The 21,832-nt window shown below is 36.2% G+C and overlaps 2 protein-coding genes across 2 annotated transcripts; one reads left to right on the top strand and one right to left on the bottom strand.

Moving 5' to 3' along the window:
• The first annotated feature begins 249 nt into the window (after window positions 1-249).
• Window positions 250-4,542, top strand: LOC115244331 (protein obstructor-E-like). The gene is made up of 4 exons (XM_029821895.1): window positions 250-479; window positions 2,409-2,687; window positions 3,401-3,794; window positions 4,251-4,542. Exons 1-4 carry the CDS (start codon window positions 419-421, stop codon window positions 4,306-4,308), a joined length of 792 nt encoding a protein of 263 aa, XP_029677755.1. The 5' UTR covers window positions 250-418; the 3' UTR covers window positions 4,309-4,542.
• Window positions 4,543-5,212: 670 nt separating this feature from the next.
• LOC115244333 (serine-rich adhesin for platelets-like) lies at window positions 5,213-16,634 on the bottom strand. The gene is made up of 5 exons (XM_029821898.1): window positions 16,564-16,634; window positions 16,312-16,435; window positions 15,273-15,429; window positions 11,949-12,651; window positions 5,213-11,180 (listed from the first exon to the last, which is right to left on the bottom strand). Exons 2-5 carry the CDS (start codon window positions 16,340-16,342, stop codon window positions 6,882-6,884), a joined length of 5,190 nt encoding a protein of 1,729 aa, XP_029677758.1. The 5' UTR covers window positions 16,343-16,435; window positions 16,564-16,634; the 3' UTR covers window positions 5,213-6,881.
• Between the last annotated feature and the right edge of the window lie 5,198 nt (window positions 16,635-21,832).

Here is a 21,832-nt window from a genome sequence, read left to right as displayed (position 1 = left end):
ATATATTTATAAAAGTATTAATAATTTTTATTATAATTTAATTTTGAACAATATTATAAATATATATATAATTTATTTATTTATTAACAGTTAATATTGTTTTTTAACTGCGCGTTACATACAAGTTAAAATAAGATGCCAAATGAATGAAACTTAGAATGGGACGATTAATCTTTTCAGCTTTTATCGATAGGTCACGTGATCAAAGGCCTTTGAGAGAAGGGCGGGACGACCACTTCTACGGTCACTAGCGTTCGAAGAGCACGAGAAGACGACTTACGCGCGCGAGAGGCCATCCTCTCCCGCTTCTCATCCGCATGCGAAGATGATAAAAGCATGTTAGGAGGTAGCGGCCTGTCGTAGTCCTCCTTTCGGGATCGGCCCAGAAGGAACGCGTGAAATTTCAACGACAACCGGGATGGCCTCAAGACCGATCGTCCATCTACTAATCGCCTGCGGCATTTTCGTCGCGACGACATGTGAGTAAAAAGAAAAAAGTTACCCTCTCGTGTTCTTCGAGAAAGTGAATTTGCATCCGTCTAATCGACACAAGAGATGGTCGTCTCTCTGCTTCTGTTTTCAATTATTGTTTTAATTCCGCAGTGATGTGTTACGTAATGATACGAGTGGTGACGTTCTCTATATTTATATGTAATTCTTCGTGTAATAGATCGCTTGGTTTTTAGAAAAATTTATTCCTACGCGCGACACGAATTTTGAGCACCGTTGATTCTCTTTCTCTTTTCTATTAACGAATCCTACAGTCGTTGAAGAATCAATATCAGGTTGTGTAAGATTATTTAAATAGATCCCGGTGAATTAAAGTAAGCAGTACTTTCAAATTAAAAGATGCATTAAATTTTTACACCGAATTATAATAAATATTCAAACATGATATCCAATAATTAAATATATTGAAATGATAATAATATGTATCGTGTTTTTTTAAATTTGTGAATGGCTATTGATATGACTGATAGACACAGTTTATTAATTAAACATATTGTATATTTTAGCATTAAAAACTGCAAACTTTATCTTAAAAATTATATGAAGTTTAAAGGGAAAAAACATAATATATATATTTTTTTAAATAAACGTAATATATATTTTTTTTTAAATATAAATATAATATATATTTTTAAAAATATATATTATGTAATACATTAAATAATTACGTATAATTCAAACACAGCTTAATAAGGCTGGCTAAGATCCAGAATGCTTAGGAAAAATTGTATGCGCCTATTTTTATGAATGCAAACGCGTCCTGAATAGTATTTTGCAGTTACACGTATGCTCAGTCACGGACGCATCGCTGATTTGTATGCGATGCGCTTGCACGTTGTTAAAAAAACGAATTTTTTAAGCTTAAAGTTTATATAGACAAGCATGAATATTAATCCTCCACTATCACATGGGTAAATTTATATAGCTGTTATATCGCGGACCCACACAGTGTTTGCTCTTAATAAAAATAAATATTGTACGTTACGTTGTATAACCCCGTGGAAAACAATATTCTTTTATTTTATTCTTTTTCCACGAACGTGAAATGTGCAACCGGTAAAATCCTCCTTTTGTCTTCAGCAGACGAAAAGAATTCCCGATGGACGAGACGTTTAATGTTCGTGCTCGTCGATTTAACGACGGATAATCGAATTTGTAATCAGCGGAACTTTCTCCCGTTGTTTGCGTTCACGTGTAGCTTGTGCAATTTATGCCCCGGGGAAACATTTCTCGGGAATGCCTGACGGTTTTCGTGCACAAAACTATTGTCGCTGTTTCTCGACCTATCGTGATATCTCGAGGCCATAAAATCGGAACCAGTTCTCTTTTCAGCTCCGCTTCGAATAAATCGTTTTAATTCTTCGATATTGAAAAGGGCACAGAAAGAGCTGTCTAAATTACGTAAATCAATCTTAATTGTGTAACGAGAACGTACAATTTTATTTTTATTCATTGATTTCTTTTTTGAATATTTTTACTTCATCTCTAAAAGTAATTTTGGCCCAATCTTGCGCCTGCGGCAAAATCGGTTACAAACAGCACGCAGACATTGCGTAAGCGATGCGCAGGTAACGCTAATGTATGCGCATCACACATACATACACATACGAGTTCGTAGAGGTCGAGTGCTGGCTATCACCGAACTTTCGCCATCGTGCGATAATCGCATCTTGCCGCGTTACTGAACACGACTCATTAATACTTTCTGGACGGACTCGTTTGACAAGTTTTATACGCAATATTGGTCGCCGTTTAAATCAGAATCTTGAAACTGTCGTCGCTCTATGCGATTTTGATAGGTGCCCACAAACGCTATGTAAAAAGAACTTCGGAGTCTTATTTAAAATAAATATTTATGGGCGAAATTTTTCTATAAAAGACGATTTATTGCGTTTCAGCGCTCAATCAAAATGCCAGGTTCTCGAATCAACTGTTTGACAATCAGTTGAATCGCAACCAGCAGCAATTCTCCCCGAAACGCGGAACATCCGCGTCCTGTCCGGAGAGGAACGGCCGTTTTCCGGTGCAGAATCAATGCGATGCTTATATCGAGTGTATCGATGGGGTTGCCGAAGAAAAGCTGTGTCCTGAAGGCTTATATTTCAATCCTGAAGCTCGTTTCAACTATCCTTGCGGATATCCGATCGACATAGATTGCACCGGCAGGCCAAACTTGCGTGAGTTATTTACTACGATCAATCTTTAATTTCCAATTATTTAAATTCCAATTATTTCCAATTATTTCGTCGATAGAAATAATACTGCATTATCAGATTTTAATTTTAATTGTTTATAAAGTTTGATCCTTTCAAGATCGATATTTCTCTTATTTAAACTATCAAAGCTCCATTAAATTAAAGATTTTACACACTTAAATTAAAATTCTTTTCAATCAAATAAATACATTTTGTTAATTTTGATTTTCTTTTACTTAAATAAATATATACTTTGTTTCCAAATATGTTTTTTAATATTAAATAAATTATTTGCATGTAATAAAAATTATAATTTTTAAATTACATTATTTAAAATTTTAATATGAAAAAATATTTATATATTTGAAGATAAAAAATTATTTATTAAAATAAAGAAAACTTATGTTTTTGAAACAGGCAGCCAAAAATTAAAAAATGTTTTTTAAAGGAAGTAATTTTTAGTATAATAAAGATAAAAAAACAAATTCTTTTTTTATTTGCAAATAAAAACATACTTTGCTTTTATTTTATATTTTATTAATTCAAATATATTTACTGCTTGATTGAAATAATTAATTTGCAAGTATTTAAATAAATAATTTTTTTAATAAAAAAATTTTTTGGGGATTTAATCCTTTTTTTCAGTGTATGAAGTGCGATTAAATAACAAAATATAATTGTCGAACTTTCCTTAGAGACGGCAAACCCGACCGAGGACTGTCCCCATCAGTACGGCTATTTCAAGATCGGCGATTATCAGCGTTGCGGACAATTCATGAATTGCGTGGACGGTCGGGGTTACGTCTTCGATTGTCCGGAAGGTCTGGCTTTTAATCCAGAGACGTATCGATGCGACTGGCCGGATCAGGTGCCGGATTGCGACGCCGAGGCTTTCCTCGGCTTTCGCTGCCCGGAGGTGAAAAGTGGCCCCTTCCTGGATGCTGGGATTAAATTTTACCGCAGCAACGCCGACTGCCATCACTATTACATCTGCGTGAACGGCCGTCCACGATTGCAGAATTGCGGCGAGGGGAACGCCTTTAACGAGCTCATCGACACTTGCGATGCCGCGGAAAATGTCACCGGCTGGTGAGTGAACGTCTTTTATCATGAACAAAATGACTTGTCAGCATTGCTTTTCATCTATGAATTTTTGCTTTAAAATTTTGCAAAAAGTTATAAATGATTAGTTATTTATATTCGATTGTGCTTGATATGTAAAAATGTTATTGTATTCTTAAATGATACGAAATATATGTTAATATATAATATTTATATAATAGTTAGTATATAATATTTATATAATATTAAATATTTAAGTAAAAGATATCTTATTGTTAGTATCTTTTTATTAAATAATTATGTAATTTATTATCACATATATAAGATGTTCATATTTAGTTTTTACTATTATAATGATTATATATCTTTTTTCGACAATAATTCACGTACAATAAGATTGCTGATATTTACATTGTTAATTAATAACACATGATTTGTAGCTCAAGTTACTTAAGTTACTTTAAATTAATATTCTTTTTTCAGTGAACACGAAGCGATAGCAAGAACTACTCCGACATATAAACAGACGAGGCTTTTTTAAATTCGAGTGGAGTTGAAGAGTAAAAGCAAAGATTGACAGCGCAATAATACGAAAAGAATAATAATCGAGAGTTGCAAGAGTAATGAGATGTGCATCAAATTTCATTATGTAATACGACGTATTTTAATACAAGAAAATTGAATATTTTTATGATGCAAATGATTGCATACATGCAAATTATATTAATGGAGGACAAATATATAAAAGATCCAATTTTTTACACAATATATTATATAATATAAGCATACAAATCATACACATACACAAGTTGATGCCGCAATGTATATATTAATGTATAAATTTTGTTTCATCTCTTAAGTATATGTATTTAATATAGTAGAATAAAACTTTTAATAAAAAGGTAAAAAGAAATACTCCGGTCCTCCCCTTCTACATATCAATAAACACTTCTCGCATAAGGATGTTTTTACAACTGAAATGCAATGTCACATTGACATAGTTATATATAATAAAATTTTGAATTTAGTGCTTTAATGATATTTGTTAAATATTTTAATATATATACATTTTATACTGAATTTGGCATATTTTTAACAATTATAGATAAAATCTTTTACGCTTTAACATTACGTCTCATCTTCAACAAATCGTATTATTTTATGATATATAACAACTGAAAATTAAAAAGCGTCAGATAGAGGTTTTTCTTCTCAAAACGATAAACTTTTGTGTACTTGAAAAAATAAAGTTTATAGAAAATATTTTTTCTTTTTTTTTTTTTTATCTTTAGACTTTAATAGAATATCATATTTTAGAGAAAATATTCGATAAAGATAAGAATATTACAGAGAATATCTTAAATTTTTCTCTAATGCATATGCAAGAAAAAGGAAGCACAAGATAAGGATTGATGAAAGATAGAATGAGTATCACACATACACACACGTGTGCGTATAGAATATATAATTATTATTGACATAGTACAATTGCTTACAAAATATAGTGGCTATAATTTTTCTCGAATATTATGCGTCATTGCGTGCACGCAATATGTACATATGTGAAAATTATCAACGAGTCACACGCTCATTTCGGCGACACGCACAAATTTCCTAGATTCTATCTAAATCGCTGGATGGTTCGGAATAAAAAAGAAAGGAAATCCGTAAAAATATATATTTATATAATATATATTTATCTACGGCTGAGGCGCACTCATTTTCACTCATAATTAAAGCGCGTTAATTAATAGTAGGAAATTATCAATACACGTATGAAAAATTACTCAAATTCTTTGTTGCAATCAGCGTTTTTTTTTACGATATATGCCGAATAGTAAAGTGAATATTATCAAATATACGCATATTAAAATAAATTGCGAACTGTAAGTCGCAATTTTTCTTTCTTCGATTTTCTTACATGTAACGTAACGCATTTGTTAAATCGACTATGCGTCTTGCACGCTCGTTACTTCGAGATATCTATGCTTTATCGAGCTAAATTCATATCTAAAAGATGCTTGAGCAACGATGTTACGTCTTATTGCACTTTTTGGTACTACGAGAAGTTGATTTCGAGGAATTGATACAAGTAGAACAAACGTAGATGAGCGTTTATATCTGCGATATTTTATCCGTAGGCACATTTTATACGCGACAATTAAAATAATATTAATTATATATACGAAGTAAAATTTTATGAAAAAATTTTTTATAAAAATTTCTTACAAAAAAAGAAAATTAATTACATACATGAAATAAAATTTTATATAAAATACTTATCAAAAGCAAGTGATATTCTGTGTCAAGATATTTCAATTAAAAATATTTTCATACATTTTTAAACGTATATTACACACGTTCTGATTATTGATCCATGACGAGAGTTGACCTGGATGCAGAAGCGCGTATATTTTATCAAAAATATATTTAACATTTTATCTCGATATCGAATAAAATTATCTCTTTGATCGGGAAAAAGGCGGCTACTTCCGGAAAACGTCAATATAAATATCACGCTATCGAGCGAGGTGCTAAGAATAACGAGAGTAATCGTGGGCGTAGATATCCTCGGCAATATTCGGCAACGTGTTTACAAAATCCGCGCGTCATTGAATCAGTCGCGTGAAAAGGATGAGAAGAACTACTTTACGATCGTGTGTGATCGTAATGTCCTCGCTTAAAGTCTCTCTCTCGCGCCTCTCGGGAACAACGTAGGAACCGATTATTCTTCGCTCTCTGACTTAAACGCTAACAGTGCCGTGCGATTGTTTGACAGGTGCACGCACGCAAATCAGCTGCACCGACGCGTGACGCGCTTCCTCGCTTCTCACCTGGCCCAATCAGCAATCGCGAGCCGATTGAATCGACATTAACTTTAATAAGTGTGAATCCAGCGCGAGGGGCGCTATGGCAATGGGGCTTAGGAGAAGAGGGGTATTCCCCCCTCTTCTTCTTCGGGGTATATGCTTACGTGTACTGCGCGTTAAAAAAAAAAGAAGAATTATAAATACACTACGGAGAGTCCTATGAAGGATTCACGAATTACCAAAATCAACGGGATCGAGAGTGTCGAGGAAGCTTCGAAGACGGGAAGGGAAGGAGACACGGCTCTCACCAGGACCGATTCCGGCAGTTCCGATTACGCACGTCGTGACGGCAGTTCTGCGTCTCCTCGTCGAACGCCGTACCCTCCTCGCATACGAACCGAAAGTCCAGCACCTGACGCGCGGTGAAGCCGGGCGAGCAATAGTGGAACAATCGACAATCCCTAGCGTCGCCGTAGAAGCGATACATCTCCTTCTCCAGGCAATTGAAGCTCGCGTGCTTCCGCGATACCGCGAACTTTCGGCCGCTCGGCCGATGGATCGCTGATTCTGTCGTCGAATCGGCATCTTCAACTTTGAGCTGGACGGTCGTCGAGGTCGAAATAATCGAGGTCGGAATCGTCGAGGTCGAAATAATCGAGGTTGGGGCCGTCGAGATTGGAATCGTCGAGGTCGGGGCCGTCGAGGTCGGAATTGTCGAGGTCGAAATCGTCGAAGTCGGAATCATCGAGGTCGGAATCGTCGAAACTGGCGTCGATTGTTCGGCGAGAACCGAAGAAGTTTCGGTAACGTATTTTTGATGGTTTTTGGCGGAAGTTATCGTGGTCTCCGCTTCCTCGGGGTACTTGTCGGTACTCGTCTCGCTGTATTCGGTATATGACTTTTTAAGGGGCAACGTCGTCAGATGCAGAGAGGTCGTCGCGGAGATATCGACCCTTTCCGTAGTTTCCTGCGGTTCCATTTTCACATCTATCGTTGTCTGCTCGACAGAAGACGACGCGAGGGTAGTCAGTCTAGACAAGAGAGTAGAGGTCTCGATCTCTTTGGTCGAGATCCGTGAATCAGCATCCTTCGAAGAGTTGACGGGGGAATTTTGCTCGGTTGAACTTGAGAGTTGATCCTGCTTGTTTATCTGATCACTCTTCGCGGAGAGATCAACGGATATAGGTTCGTTCGCCTCCAGCTTACTCTCGAGAACGTTCTCCTCGCTTCTGCCAGATTCTGTCGTCGTCGTCATCACAGTTGTCATCGTCATTGTTGTTATGGGCTCCGTCGTATGTTTCGTCGGACTTTCCATATTCAGCTTCTCCGTAGTAGTAATCGCAATAGTAGCTGCGGTGGTGGTAATAGGTTTGCGTGTCAAAGTGAGCTTCCTGATCACCGGCTTTGGCGCCAAGTCGTTGTAGGACTTGGGCGGTTTCGCCGGTTTCGGATTAAACAGGCCCATCCTCGATTTAATCACGACTGGAATCGGAGTCGTCGTAGGCGGTGTGTAAGCGTAAATTCTTCTGTTCCCGACGGGTTTGAAGAGTTTCGGTGATGTGGGACGAGTAGTGGTAGTCGTCGGTCGAGGGGTAGTCGTAGTCGTAGTCGTAGTCGTAGTCGTAGTCGTAGTTGTTGTACTCGTCGACGACATCGTTGTGGTAGACACTGTCGTGCTGGATGCTGTTGCAGCAGTCGACAAAATCGTGGGAAAATTTGTGACTTCTTCGAGACTCACCATTTCCGTGATACCCTCTCCCGCATGTTCCGTCTGCGTTTCCGCTTCATCGTCAATCCGATGTGTCTCGAGATCCTTCGACACTGCGTCTCCCTTTTCTCCGTCTATCTCCTCGATTTTCCCCTCCTTAGAATCGTTCGATTCAGTCGCAGTTTCCATCTCTTTGTAATTTTCCGGCTCGTAATTGTCATCGATATAATCGTGCGCATCGTCGGATTCCAACGTTCTCTTTGTCTCCGCCTCGTTGTCCCCATCGTACGACCTCGGTAATTCGTCCGTAAATTTTAAGATACCTTCAGTGCTGCCTTCAGTGTCTTCGATCGAATCCGTAACGTCCTCCTGAGAATCGTTGTATTCCTCGGAGTTCGCATAATCAATGGACGTTGTATATTCTTCGGTGCTTTCCGATTCTCTGTAATTTTCCTGGTCACGCGAATTTTCCGCGGATGAATCCATTGTATCCGGATACTCGTTTGATTCTTTGTAATTTGTCTCTTGGCTGTTTTTCATAGTTGAATATTCCTCTTCGTTCGAATCATTAGCGCTTATTTTCTCGCTCGACTCTTCGCCATGAAACGACTCTTCGGAATCATCCTCGCGAGAAGAAATCGCGGCTTCGTGAGAGGAGGAAATCTTGTTGGGTGTCTCTTCTGAGCTCACTTCCAGCTTCTCCTCTTTCGTATTCGCGTTGGATTCGTCGTTGTCCGAAGTTTCGTATTCTCTCGAGAAGAATTCCTCATTGGACTTTTTCTCTTCTGAAACGTGGGTAACTTCCATCGATTCCGTTTCGACTGCGCTTTGTGGATTCTCGGTAAAGTTTGTATCTTCTAAACTAGTATATTCGATTTTCTGCTCCATTTCTTCTTCAGATTTATCGACATGCCGCTTTGAATCTTTTGCGCTCTCCTCTATAATTTGATGATTGAACGATTGCTCAATCTCTTTATCTCTCCCGACGTCGTTGCTCTTGCTGTCTTGCAAACTCTTCGAATACGTCGCGTCGCGTTGACCAATCGCCCTCGTGTCTACTTCTTTAGAAGTTTGCAATTCTGATCCTCCGAAAACGTGGCTATCGATTTGCTCCGTAACTTTCGCCTCGAAGGATACGATAGATGGGGTAGTGGATGTAGTAGTAATGACACTAGTAATAGTAGTAGTTTTATCAATTTTTTCTTTCTGCCAAATTGTTTCCGTCAGTTCGACATTGTTCGTTTTTTGCTGCTTTATTTTCGAAGATAAGCGTCTCCTCGAGGATCTTGCTCGAGAAATTTTCCTTTTCAAACCGGACTTTTCTTCTCTAGAATCCTTGGAGCTTTTTTGCTCGGTTGTTTCTCGTGGAATTCCCAGTTGTTTCTCTTCGTCAGTTTCGAAGCCTGATCGTTTTTCCGATTCGTCCTTTGTCAAGTATCTTGGCAGTTGTCCGTTATTTATAACTTCTTTGTCAGTCTCCGATGGATTGTGCAAGTTGGATTTACTTTCTTTTTCAATAATAATCTCGAGAGGAACGTCGATCTTGGATGTCTCGACATCGGAATTCGTAACTTCCATCTTAAAGTCATTGTCGGAATCAAGTATTATTACTATATCATCTTTCGGAGATTTGTTTTCTTTCAAACGAGCGCTTGTAAATTCAACGTTAGTTTCGAATTTTAATTTAGACTCTGAGTCCGACGTATTTTTAATATGTTTTCTCTTGTCTAACAACTTTTCAGCATTAGTTTCAATGTTTGAAGATAAATCTTCACGACTCGATTTTTTATCTCCTTCTTTCTTGTCTGCTTTTTTATCTTCTTCTTCCGATTTTTTATTTTCTTCTTTCTCGTCTACTTTTTTATCTTTTTCTTTTAATTTTTGATTTCCTTCTTTCTCGTATGCTTCTTTATCTTTTTCTTTCAATTTTTCATCTTCTTTCTCGTCTGCTTCTTCATTTAGCATTAAATGTTTCGAAGCATCTGTCTTTAAATCTTCTAAATCATCTACCTTTTCTATCGCGATATCCTTTGTTTCGAGAATCTCGCTATCTTTCGCGACGTGTTTAGTATTTTCAATCTCATCAGCAGTATTGCGATAAGCATCCTCATCCGCTTCGTCGCTGAATAGGATATCTCTAAACTTCATCAGACTCTCCCTAATAGCTCGGAAATCTCCGATCTCGGTACGCGGCGTATCTTCCACGCTCGTCGCTTCATCCTCGTTCTCATGCGATTCGCTCTTTCGTATCGCTTTAAAATCCCCGTCTCGACTATTCGCGCCGTTGATCAAATGGTAGAATTGACCGTGAATTGATCGTTTTCTACGCGAGAATCGCTTATCCATCGCGTCCCTCGCCACTTGACGATTCTTGGGTATCTTTGGGACGTCGCGATAAAATGGATCGAAGGATTCGTCGCCCTCCTTGTAGTCATCATAGCTGGCCGGTATCGTCGGCAACGGCAACGTCACCAATTGCGTGGTGTTCAAAGGTCTGCCGGACTCGTCGCTCACGCTCGCCTTCGCCGTGACGATCACTCGCGATTGCGACGGCAACAGCGGCGACGGACTCTGCACAATCCTCTGAATGTCCGGTGGTGGTAGATTTATAGTAATCTGATGAGGCTTAAGCTGCGGCACCGTCACGCCTGGCAAATTCACCCGGTGAATGCCCCCTCGTTGGGTAACCGACTGATGAACGACCGATTGCGAGGGTTTCGGCGAAGGTCTCGGCGTCGGGTAAAACGATCTGATGGTCGTCTCGATGCTGGCCGGGGATGTCGGCAGAAAGTTGTCGGATATCCTCTGCTGCTGCGACGTTTGACTCGCCTTCGTTTGCACCGTGCGAGATGATTCTTGCAGGCTCGGAACCGGAGATATCGTTAACTTGGACACCTAAAATAAGAGGTGATACAAACTTTCTTCTCTTATTTGTTCTTCTTGATATATAGGATGTTAAAGAAAGAGTTTAGGACTTTAAGGGCAGATAGTACTCACGAAATGGAAGAAGAAAGTCCTAATAAACATGAATTAAAAAATTAATATTGTCAACCTAACTTAACCTGAAGTTAAGCTGTTCATTTTGGTTAAAGCAAGTAACTTGCTCGTTTCTGGTGCTCTCGCGCCGCATGAAAACAAATATTATGTATCCTTGTTCCATTTATACGCTTTATAACGTATGTCAAATAGTTAAAACAAAGTCGGGAATTTTTGAAAGAGTTTACAATTCTGTTCTCTCTACGAAAATGTGAGGAAAATGAAAATGGGAAGAGAACAGAGAAAGTCTTCTGTAAACTCTGGAGTTTGAAAAATTCTTCTTTTTTCTTCTTTTAGAAAAACAAATTCTTCTTTTGGATGAAAAAATTGTAAGGAAATCCGTTGTTGAAGAATTGTTCATAATTCCGACAATATTAATTTTTCGATTTATTTTTATTAGAACTTTTTTCCTCCATTTTGTAAGTACTATCTGCCCTTAAAGTCTTGAACCCTTTCTTCTGAACACCTTGTTTAATTGATTATTATATATTGTTTGAGAGGACACTTTTTTATATCAAAATATTTAATTTAAATTTCAACAAAAGAAAATATTTAATTTAAATTTCAACAAAAGAAAATTAAGTCGACTGCAACAATCAAAGAGAATTATTGAAACGCATGCTCTACCTTTCCCTTATTAATCGGCTGTATCGCCTCCAGTGGCCTTATATCTTCACGATCATCCTCGTCGCGATAGTCGGCGGTCTCGCGTGGATTGTTGCTGTGCACGGCAAACTGTTCGGTGGTGCTCGCGATGCCGTGATTGTGAAAGAGGGGGTTGATCAAGGCCGCCGGGCTGTTAGCGTTACTGTTAAGCAGAGTCTGTATCGTGGCGGAGGACGTAGAGTGATACAGCGGCGTCACGGTCGACGGTTCGTTGTGTTGAATGATCTGCGGCGATGGACCCACCGTCGAGCTATATCTGATCTGCGGATGGATCTGCGAGGACGGTGTCGTCGAGCTGACGGCACCCTGACTGCTGAACAGCTGATATGACGTGGCCTGATTGCTGACGCGCTCGCCGCCGTTGTGGAAGATGTACTGATGATGATAGCCGCCGTTCTTGTCATCGTACAGTGATTTGGACTGGCTCGTATGGACTTGCGGGAATGGCGGCTGGGGCTGATAGTGCTGTGGATAACCGGCCGGATGCTGGAAGGAACCGCTCGCGACGGTGGTGGACGACGACTTGCTGGGATGGGACGTAGTCGTGGGGCTGGAGGTGGTCGAAGTTGTGCTGGGTCGCGCCGAGGTCGTTCGTGCCTGATGATCGCCCTCCGTTGGGCGATCCGTAAGATCGTCTTCGTCGGCATCATCATTCTCGTGAAGGCTGCGAGCAGGTAAAAGGGCAGCGGATAAGAAGCTTAAGAAACCAGTCATTATATTTCGCGGGGTGTGCTGTGGGCAATTTACAGGCTGCGATTTGAAGTATCCTAAAACGTGGAATAAATCTTGATCTATTTTCTCGTCGTATATTATTCGGAAAAGATATTGTCAACGTTAGCGGCAACAGAAACGCGTCAGAATGTCGCGGCAAGCAGAAATCTTGACGCATTCCTGAGCCTCTCGCACACTCGTGTGCGTGTTCGGTTACGAGATAACCGCTTCCAGGTAACGACCGTTCATCGTCGGATGACACTGACGGATGATAATAACGACGTTAACCGTATAAGGTCGCATACGGGCAAATAAACAAGGTAAAACAAACCGCGTGGGAAAGGAGATTTACTTTGGCTAAAAATAGACGGCCGTCAATGATTAAGCAGCTGCGTCATCGAACGGAGAGTATAAATTTCGTCACCGTGATAGTTAATCGTTATAATTTTTATCTGCATATATATTGCATATATTTCAGTCCAGTCGGCGCGAGAGGACTCTGGCGCATTCCTGAGATACCGGCCGCGAGTGAAGAAAAGCCAGTAAAGTATTTATGGATGCTCGAGCTATGGGCATGCCTTTTATAGCCCGCAATTTTGTACCGTACGTCCGACTCGTCTAAGGTATGTAAGTACTTGCGAAAAAGTGCATACGCGAATTGCACGAATTGAAAATGTGCGATTAGAAATGCTGAAGGGGACTTTAAAAGCGTGCCCCGTGTTTTTTTTTTTTTTTACCGCAACATATTATGCGATTATATCTCTAGGCGTTGCTTCGGATATATTGCATAAACGAAACGAAGCGAGAAAAATGTAGCAATGAAATCCAAGCAAGATTTTTTTTTAATGCAATGATGATATTACGTATACAGAATGTTTAGTAACATTCGCGTGAATTCAATTTTGAAATTTATTGATAAATTTGAAATCGATTTCTCTTTCTCTCACCTTTCTTAAAAATGATATCTTCTTGATATCTTACGTTATTAATGTCTTAATAAATATATTTCGAATTAAATTTCTAGGAATACAAGATTTTTACTTAAATAATGGAATAATAGTAAAATTTTATTATTTATTTATATCTAAGAAACTTATATAGTTTTAATTATATTTATCCAAACTAAAGGTAAATTAAACGAGATACATGTTTGGTATATCTTTGATTCTTTGAGTAAACTGCAGTGATATTAGAATACTTTGTATATGACCGGCAAAGCAATCAGAGTGTGCAATAATTTACTTCATTCGATAGCAATAGTTTATGCTCGCAGCGACTTGCGAAATCGGAAAATATTGTTGCACGAATTGAAAATGTGCGATTAGAAATGCTGAAGGGGACTTTAAAAGCGTGCCCCGTGTTTTTTTTTTTTTTTACCGCAACATATTATGCGATTATATCTCTAGGCGTTGCTTCGGATATATTGCATAAACGAAACGAAGCGAGAAAAATGTAGCAATGAAATCCAAGCAAGATTTTTTTTTAATGCAATGATGATATTACGTATACAGAATGTTTAGTAACATTCGCGTGAATTCAATTTTGAAATTTATTGATAAATTTGAAATCGATTTCTCTTTCTCTCACCTTTCTTAAAAATGATATCTTCTTGATATCTTACGTTATTAATGTCTTAATAAATATATTTCGAATTAAATTTCTAGGAATACAAGATTTTTACTTAAATAATGGAATAATAGTAAAATTTTATTATTTATTTATATCTAAGAAACTTATATAGTTTTAATTATATTTATCCAAACTAAAGGTAAATTAAACGAGATACATGTTTGGTATATCTTTGATTCTTTGAGTAAACTGCAGTGATATTAGAATACTTTGTATATGACCGGCAAAGCAATCAGAGTGTGCAATAATTTACTTCATTCGATAGCAATAGTTTATGCTCGCAGCGACTTGCGAAATCGGAAAATATTGTAGATTAGAACGACCGGTTTGGGGAGCATATCACCAATATTATTTTTCGCGAATCGGCGAATTGTTATTAACCCTGTGTGTCACGAACAATTTATTTTCTCCCGTGTGCACAGTTGGAAAATTTATGTTTTTTTGTTAAACAATATAACGGTAAAAATTTTTATGTTAAATAACTCAAATGTTAAATTATTAAAACAACTGAAGAAAAGTGTAAAAATAATACAATGTGTACATAGTTTTAATTTTAAACAACAGATATGTTCTGTATTATTAGTGACGGAATTTATCTGTTAAAATTTACAAAAAAAATGGTTGATTTTATTCTACAATAGGAGTGAGAGTGACTACAGATTGTCAATAACTTTTTTCCAAGTTAATTTTATCATTAAAAATATGTTAATTTTATACAAAATTTCTTTCAAATTACTGTGAAGTTTGCATTCATTTTGTTGAAATATTAACAATCTTAGTGTTACCATTTAACATATCTATATTATGTTAAATTGACATAAAAATTTATGTGGACCGCTTGAGATATATGTTAAATTTAAGCCTAATTTTCCAATTGTGTAATTTACCAGAAAAATTAATTTATAAGATGGAAAGAGGGTGCTAGATTGTAACCTGGCTTTTTACCTGAGCGTCACGGCGTTATTGCCGTAGAGCTCCAGATTCAGATTGTAGAATCTCTCGCTTTTACTGCAATCGACCTCGTCGACCCTCTCGCAGACTCTGGTTTCCTGGTCGAAGACGGTCCCGTTCAGACAGAGGAACTTTATATCCATGATCTCGTCTGAAACCAGATCTCACGGTGAAGAAGAGAGTATCATTATTTGGGGATACTCTGGAATCTCTGAAGTGCGTTCATCGTTAAAATCTTACCGAGACACTTGCGTATTTTAATTTTACAATTTATTATTCGTTCCTTGATTATATTAAAACCCAGATACCGTATCATCGAGTGCGATTTTTCGCGCTGAAATTTTTCATTCGAGTATCTATACTGACAATGAGAATACAATAAAGTATTTTTGTTCTGCGCGTCCATTTCAAAGATATTTGATCTCCGGACTCCCAGACAAAATTACACATGTCGCGTTCACCTCGCAATCCAGTCGATAAAATCCGTCTTATATAGATAATTATGCAAATCGTTTTATATGTCAAGCGTTTACGTATCACGACGAATGATCGGAGTCAGATCCTTTTGCATCTCCGGCTAAGAATCGATCCGGACTTGTCACGGATTCAGATCCGGTAAATTAGAATTAAAAACGATAATTAATAACGGCCGCGAACCTATTTAAGATCGACGCGCGTATCGATGATAAATAAATCGTATCGAAAAGTCCGACCGAAGGTCCCGTCGAAGTTTTGTAATCAATGGGGAGAACGCTTTACAGCGAGAATGTCACGGTCGTCGAGGAACGTTTACTGACCTAAGCCGAAGGTCTGGCTTTGACTCGTCACGAGAAGAGTCGTTCTCCGCGAATCCACAATCTCGAGAATTTAAACTCGTTAACTGGAATTAACGTTTGTTACTTTTCTGCCGAAAAAAGCGGTGAATGCAGAATAGTATGATTTAAAAGCAACATTTTCTTTATTATCGAGATTTTTATTCCGTAGATTTTGACGTTTGCATATTGAGAATTCCGCCTTTATAATGCAAAGCTACCTTTCTGGCCGATGGTGCACACGTGAAACATTTGACAGCCCGCTTCGACATCCGCGTAGTATCCACCAATCACCTTTCCTTGACACGAGAAGTTTGTCTCCGGCAGGTTGTCGAAGTCCAGATACTTAAAAAGCCAAAAATCCGGCGAGTTAGAGAAGAGAAAATTCAGCTATTCGTCGCGACGAGTCAAGAAAATGATTTAAGTAAATATGGTTTTATACTTTCAATTAAATTAGTTTTACAGGCACTTACGCCAGGTTCCCCCGCGCTGCATAACACGCGGCCATGATGAAGATTGAGGATCGACACGAAAACTGAAAAACAAAAAAGAAAGAGATATGAGGGAACATAAATTTGCATTACGCTATTATACATATAAAAAAATCCAAAAGATTACACTAAAAAAGTGTACTAAACCTAAAAAAAATTTTTTTTATTTAAAAAAATTATTTATTTTAATACTTGCATTGGTTATTTCAATTAAGCAGAAAATATATTTGAATTAGTAAAATATAAACTAAGAACATACTTTGTTTATTTACAAATAAAAAAGAATTTTTTAGATAAGAGTACAAAAAATTTGTTTTTTTTTATTATACTGAATCATTTCCTTTAAAAAAACATTTTTAATTTTTGGTTGCTTGTTTCAAAAACACAGATTTTCTTTATTTTAATAAATAATTTTGTATTTTCAAATAAATATCTTTTTATATTAAAATTTTAAATGTATTTTAAAATTTATAATTTTTATTACATGCAATTAATAATTTATTTAATATAACAAAACATTTTCAGAAACAAAGTATATATTTATTTAAGTAAAAAAGTCATGATCAACAAAATGTATTTATTCGATTGAAAAAAAATGTTATTTTTAATGTAGAATATTTAGAATTCTTTCGAATACTTGACTTTTATTTCTCAACTGATAGATTGAATAAGGAAAGAAATTTCACACAAATTCCTCTAATCCAGCATAGCTCTTGCAGAACTAAACATCTTGAAATTTTGTAAAAAAATGGCAAGTATTCTTATTATTAGTATTATATTTATAATTTACTCCAGAGCTTAAAATATGTTCTGTCGTGTTATATTTGTGGAGACATTTAAATCCGACTACATATAATACGTGTTATTATATATCGATGTAAAAAATAATAAAAGATAAATTATATTCTTTCCAAAAGATAAAATCCTGCTCTCCACCATGTGTCTCATTCGGCACAGCCGTAATTAATGACAGTAATTTATGCGGTTATGCAATCGTAGGACCAGGGTCTCCTGTAAATCCCCCGGTTGCACTAGTAGTAGCTATAATTATGCACAACTATCGTCACGCATCGATGATAGGTTAATGCTCCAGAAATTCGAGTTTGTAATTTCGATCGGCTACCGTTATATATATATAAATATATACGTATAACGTAATTTCGTGTAAATGTAACGTTACGTAAACGCGATTAGAGTTAAGAAAAAAATTACATTACGTCAGACAGAGATTAATGAGACGTGGTTAAATGAATAAAGCTGAATTAAAAATGAATTAGGATGGGCTTGAAATTAGGCTGAATTTAAAAATGTAGCAACATTTGTATTTAAAAGCAAACATATTTTTTGCATTATTCACAATAAAATGTCTTTCTTCGTTTTTATTGAATATTAGAGAAGCTTCGCGAAAAAAAATAGACAAGACAAAATGTAATCAAAAAGTAATAAGATACTAGAATAGGCAACTTTCACCTCGCTTATCTAACACGCGCCACAGACAGGTGTTAATTGTTACCGTCAGATTAAATTATATTCGTCACGCTGACTCTGTCCCGTATTCAATTACAGCTCGCTAATAATTCTTTGGTTATTCAAATTGCAATCCGTATTTTTCATCAATAAGCATTTATATAACACGACTGTATAATTGATTTGTGAAGCATAACGCTTTATTAATAACACTTCGACGTAAAAGTATAGTACATTAAACACATTTATAAATATACACGTGCGGTAATAGTTCAGAAAGAAAATAAGTTTTATTCACCGGCAGTAAATATTAAATATTTATAAAATATAATAAAATATCAGATATTAAATAATTATCTAAATAATATATACTGTCTATTTTTGCAGGCTTTTTTATAAATGGGTTACAACATAGTCTCCCAATTATTTCCGACCGAACGTTTAGCTTCGTCCACTCCACAATTCGACTATCTTACAGGCACATAAGTCGCACCTGTTGGCGCTGTCGTGCTTGACAATACGCTTGATCGCGATATGTCGCAGCCGTTTCTGTCAAACGTGCCGAGGACTATCGGGCTCGATAACTTACGTGCGGCTTTTAATTTCTATGTGTGCAAAGACGAACAGACCTTTCACCGAATGGCGCTTGTAAAATATATTCCGCGTGCTCTAGCAGCGCGAGATTGTAGAATCGTTCAATCACGATACGTTCGATTATGTAATAATTTCGATAAAAAGGCGAAGGGAAATAAAAAAGAGATAGAGAAAGAGAGAGAGAGAAAGAGAGAGAAATGATGTAAGCCGGCGTGAAACAAAAACAACGGCACGGTAGTTAAGGTACTCTCTCGTCGGATGCTTCATCAATTATTTTTTACATATGCTGACCTTTCGTTCGACGATGTCTGACCGCGACGTCATGCGACGTTAGTTTCCATCAGTTTCACCACGGCCAGCGTCGTTAATAATACTGCATAGCTTTCTCGAGGTGAAAGAATATTTATCCTCGTCGATGTCATTCGAATCAGGAGTATGGCAATGAAGATGTTTGATAATTTTATTAAACATAAGCATTCCAACATAACCATTCTTGCGATTGATATTTTTCAAGGATTATGATTGACATATTCTGTTCTGATATATGTATATCGCAGAGAATAGTTTGTCTTTAAAAATGGAAATAAATAGAATTCTCTTTCTTGCTGTAAATTCTTTTCTTGCTTATTATTTTTTGTCAAACTGTCTAAACTAAATAAAATTTACGCTTAAATTGTCAATTTGTATATTGAAAGAAAATGTACTAAATCCAAAGAACTTTTTTTTTATTAAAAAAAAATATTTATTTAAATACTTGCAAAGAGATTAGTCATTTCAATTAAACAGCAAATATAATTGAATTAGTAAGATATAAAATAAAAACAAAGTATGCTTTTATTCGCAAATAAAAAAAAATTAATTTTTTTACTTAATTATATTATATTATTTCCTTTAAAAAAACCTTTTTTAATTTTTGGCTGTTTGTTTCAAAAATATAAATTTTCTTTATTTTAATATATAATATTTTATCTTCAAATATATTAATATCTTTTATATTAAAATTTTAAATAATGTGTTTTAGAAATTATAATTTTTATTACATGCAAGTAATAATTTATTTAATATAACAAAACATTTTTTGGAAGTAAAGTATATACTTATTTACGTAAAAGAAATTCAAAATTAATAAAATGTATTTATATTTGATTTAAAAAAATTTTATTTTTAGTGTAGACTTTTTAAATGGTTCGACTAACACTACATGTGTGTATATATTATAGACAAGGTAAAGTACGTCTAGGGACTTGCGGATGCTGAAAATGAAAGGGTTATATGGATCGATCTACGTAAACGCGTCTCGTGTGTAAGAAGCTAAAAAGGGAAAGGAGGAAGAAATGGAAAGCGCTATGTCGTGGCGCTCATACACACACACACACACACACATATATATATACACGTCAGGATTCCATGCTAGAAACCGAAATTTCATAAATAATTCCTGGGGCATACCGCGCTCGGCCGACTGTGACGAGGTTCCTTGAAACTCCTCTCCGACATCTCTGCTCTAATCTGGTCAGTCGTCCATGGACTTTTGCTTTCATTGATCGCGAACAACTTGATACGTACTCCATGCTTGCTGCACGAAAAATTGCGATTCTCTTCTCATTTCATTTTGTGCTGCTTGACATTCAAAAAGTTTAAATGTTCAAGTCATTACAATTATGATTTCATTATCTTGCCGATATTCTGAATTGGTGTCAAGGAATTTTTGCCCACGGATGTATGCGCCATGTATTAATATTGCAAATTAATAATTTAATTTAATTTATAAAAATTAATACTCCCTTTTTCATAAATTAAATTAATTATTTATTTATTTAATTACTTTTAATTTTTATATAACATATATTTTTTTTTCTCAGATTGAAAATAATTTAAATAAAAGATAGAATTATTTGCTTTATTTCCTTTTTTGAAATTATAATAAATTCCCTTTTTCATAAATTAAATTGAAAAAAGGAAATAAAGCAAATAATTCTATCTTTTATTTAGATTATTTTCAATCTGAGAAAAAAAAAATATATATATTATATAGAAATTAAAAATAATTGCAATAAAAACAAATATATGTGAAAGAATATTAATTCGATTTGTCAAGGAACTTTTGCTGACAAATGTATGCGCCATATATTAATATTGCAAATTAATAATTTAATTTAGGTATAAAAAAAAGGAATTTATTATAATTTAAAAAAAAAATAAAGCAAATCTTTCCATCTTTTATTTAAATTATTTTCAATCTGAGAAAAATATATAGAAATTATGAATAATTGTAATAAAATGTAAAAAATATTCCTAAATTTTGTGAGAGGATATTAATTCAATTCGAAAAAGCCAGGCATAGAAGCGATTTGTTACGATTTATGCGCGTGCAATATATCGCGATGTCGTATTATATCAATCAATATGAAACTCATATGATATAATTGCACACGTATATTTTTTAAACTATTTATTTTTTACAAGGGAAAATACATACACAAAGAGACGTATTTATTCCACCGTTACGATCGACATGGTCGTTAATCATCATCATGAGTTATTTCCCCGGTGCCGTGGCGTACCGTGCCTGGATGCTGCGATGCGATGTAAACACACGGTGGAAGCCACGTGGCACATCGCGGCGGCACAATAATAATAATCACTCCAGCTTTCGTTTATCGCAATTTTCGCTTAATAGCATACATAGTGAAAAGGAACGGATCCCGTTGCAATACATAGTTGCCGTCATGTAACGCCATCGTGTAACGCGCCGTGCGGTAGACGTAAAAGTCCAAAGATATGTATATATATAAGCGAACCTGCTTACTTTTTTTTCTCACCGCATAAGATATGCATAGACGTGCACACACTGCGTAGAGGCGTAATTCCCGAAGAAGAAGAAGCGCGTTCGCCAGTGATATAACCCCTTAGCGCGTAATACCTGTGTGAATCCCGTGACATTTAGATCTCTGCCAGAGATCTTGGCCGGCTCGTTACTCGTCTTCGCGCGCGCGCGCACTCCTGACAATCTCCGCGATATCGTCAATAAATTATCTCCGTATCGTCGATCCACGCGCGGAGTGATCCCGATGAGTGGACCATTTCATAAGTCCGTCAGACGACGCGAGAACGGGCGGATGTTCTTCCTGCACGATGTATCTTTTCTTAATGCGAGATGACATGTGACATCGATCTTTGTGTCATTTGA

This window comes from Formica exsecta, unplaced genomic scaffold (genome assembly GCF_003651465.1).
Source record: "Formica exsecta isolate Colony F162 unplaced genomic scaffold, ASM365146v1 scaffold81, whole genome shotgun sequence".
In the NCBI taxonomy this organism is placed as follows: Eukaryota; Metazoa; Arthropoda; class Insecta; order Hymenoptera; family Formicidae; genus Formica; species Formica exsecta.
This window is presented reverse-complemented; position numbering and strand designations above follow the sequence as displayed.

What these genes read in the sequence shown, in the direction of transcription:
- LOC115244333 (XM_029821898.1), bottom strand. Translation starts at nt 16,342, where the DNA reads ATGTTTCACGTGTGCACCATCGGCCAGAAAG. An exon ending in GTGCACCATCGGCCAGAAAG is followed by an intron (nt 15,430 to 16,311) that starts GTAGCTTTGCAT and finishes ATCTGGTTTCAG; the next exon opens with ACGAGATCATGGATATAAAG. An exon ending in AATAACGCCGTGACGCTCAG is followed by an intron (nt 12,652 to 15,272) that starts GTAAAAAGCCAG and finishes ACCTGCTCGCAG; the next exon opens with CCTTCACGAGAATGATGATG.
- LOC115244331 (XM_029821895.1), top strand. Translation starts at nt 419, where the DNA reads ATGGCCTCAAGACCGATCGTCCATCTACTAATCGCCTGCGGCATTTTC. An exon ending in CATTTTCGTCGCGACGACAT is followed by an intron (nt 480 to 2,408) that starts GTGAGTAAAAAG and finishes ATTGCGTTTCAG; the next exon opens with CGCTCAATCAAAATGCCAGG. An exon ending in GCGGAAAATGTCACCGGCTG is followed by an intron (nt 3,795 to 4,250) that starts GTGAGTGAACGT and finishes TTCTTTTTTCAG; the next exon opens with TGAACACGAAGCGATAGCAA.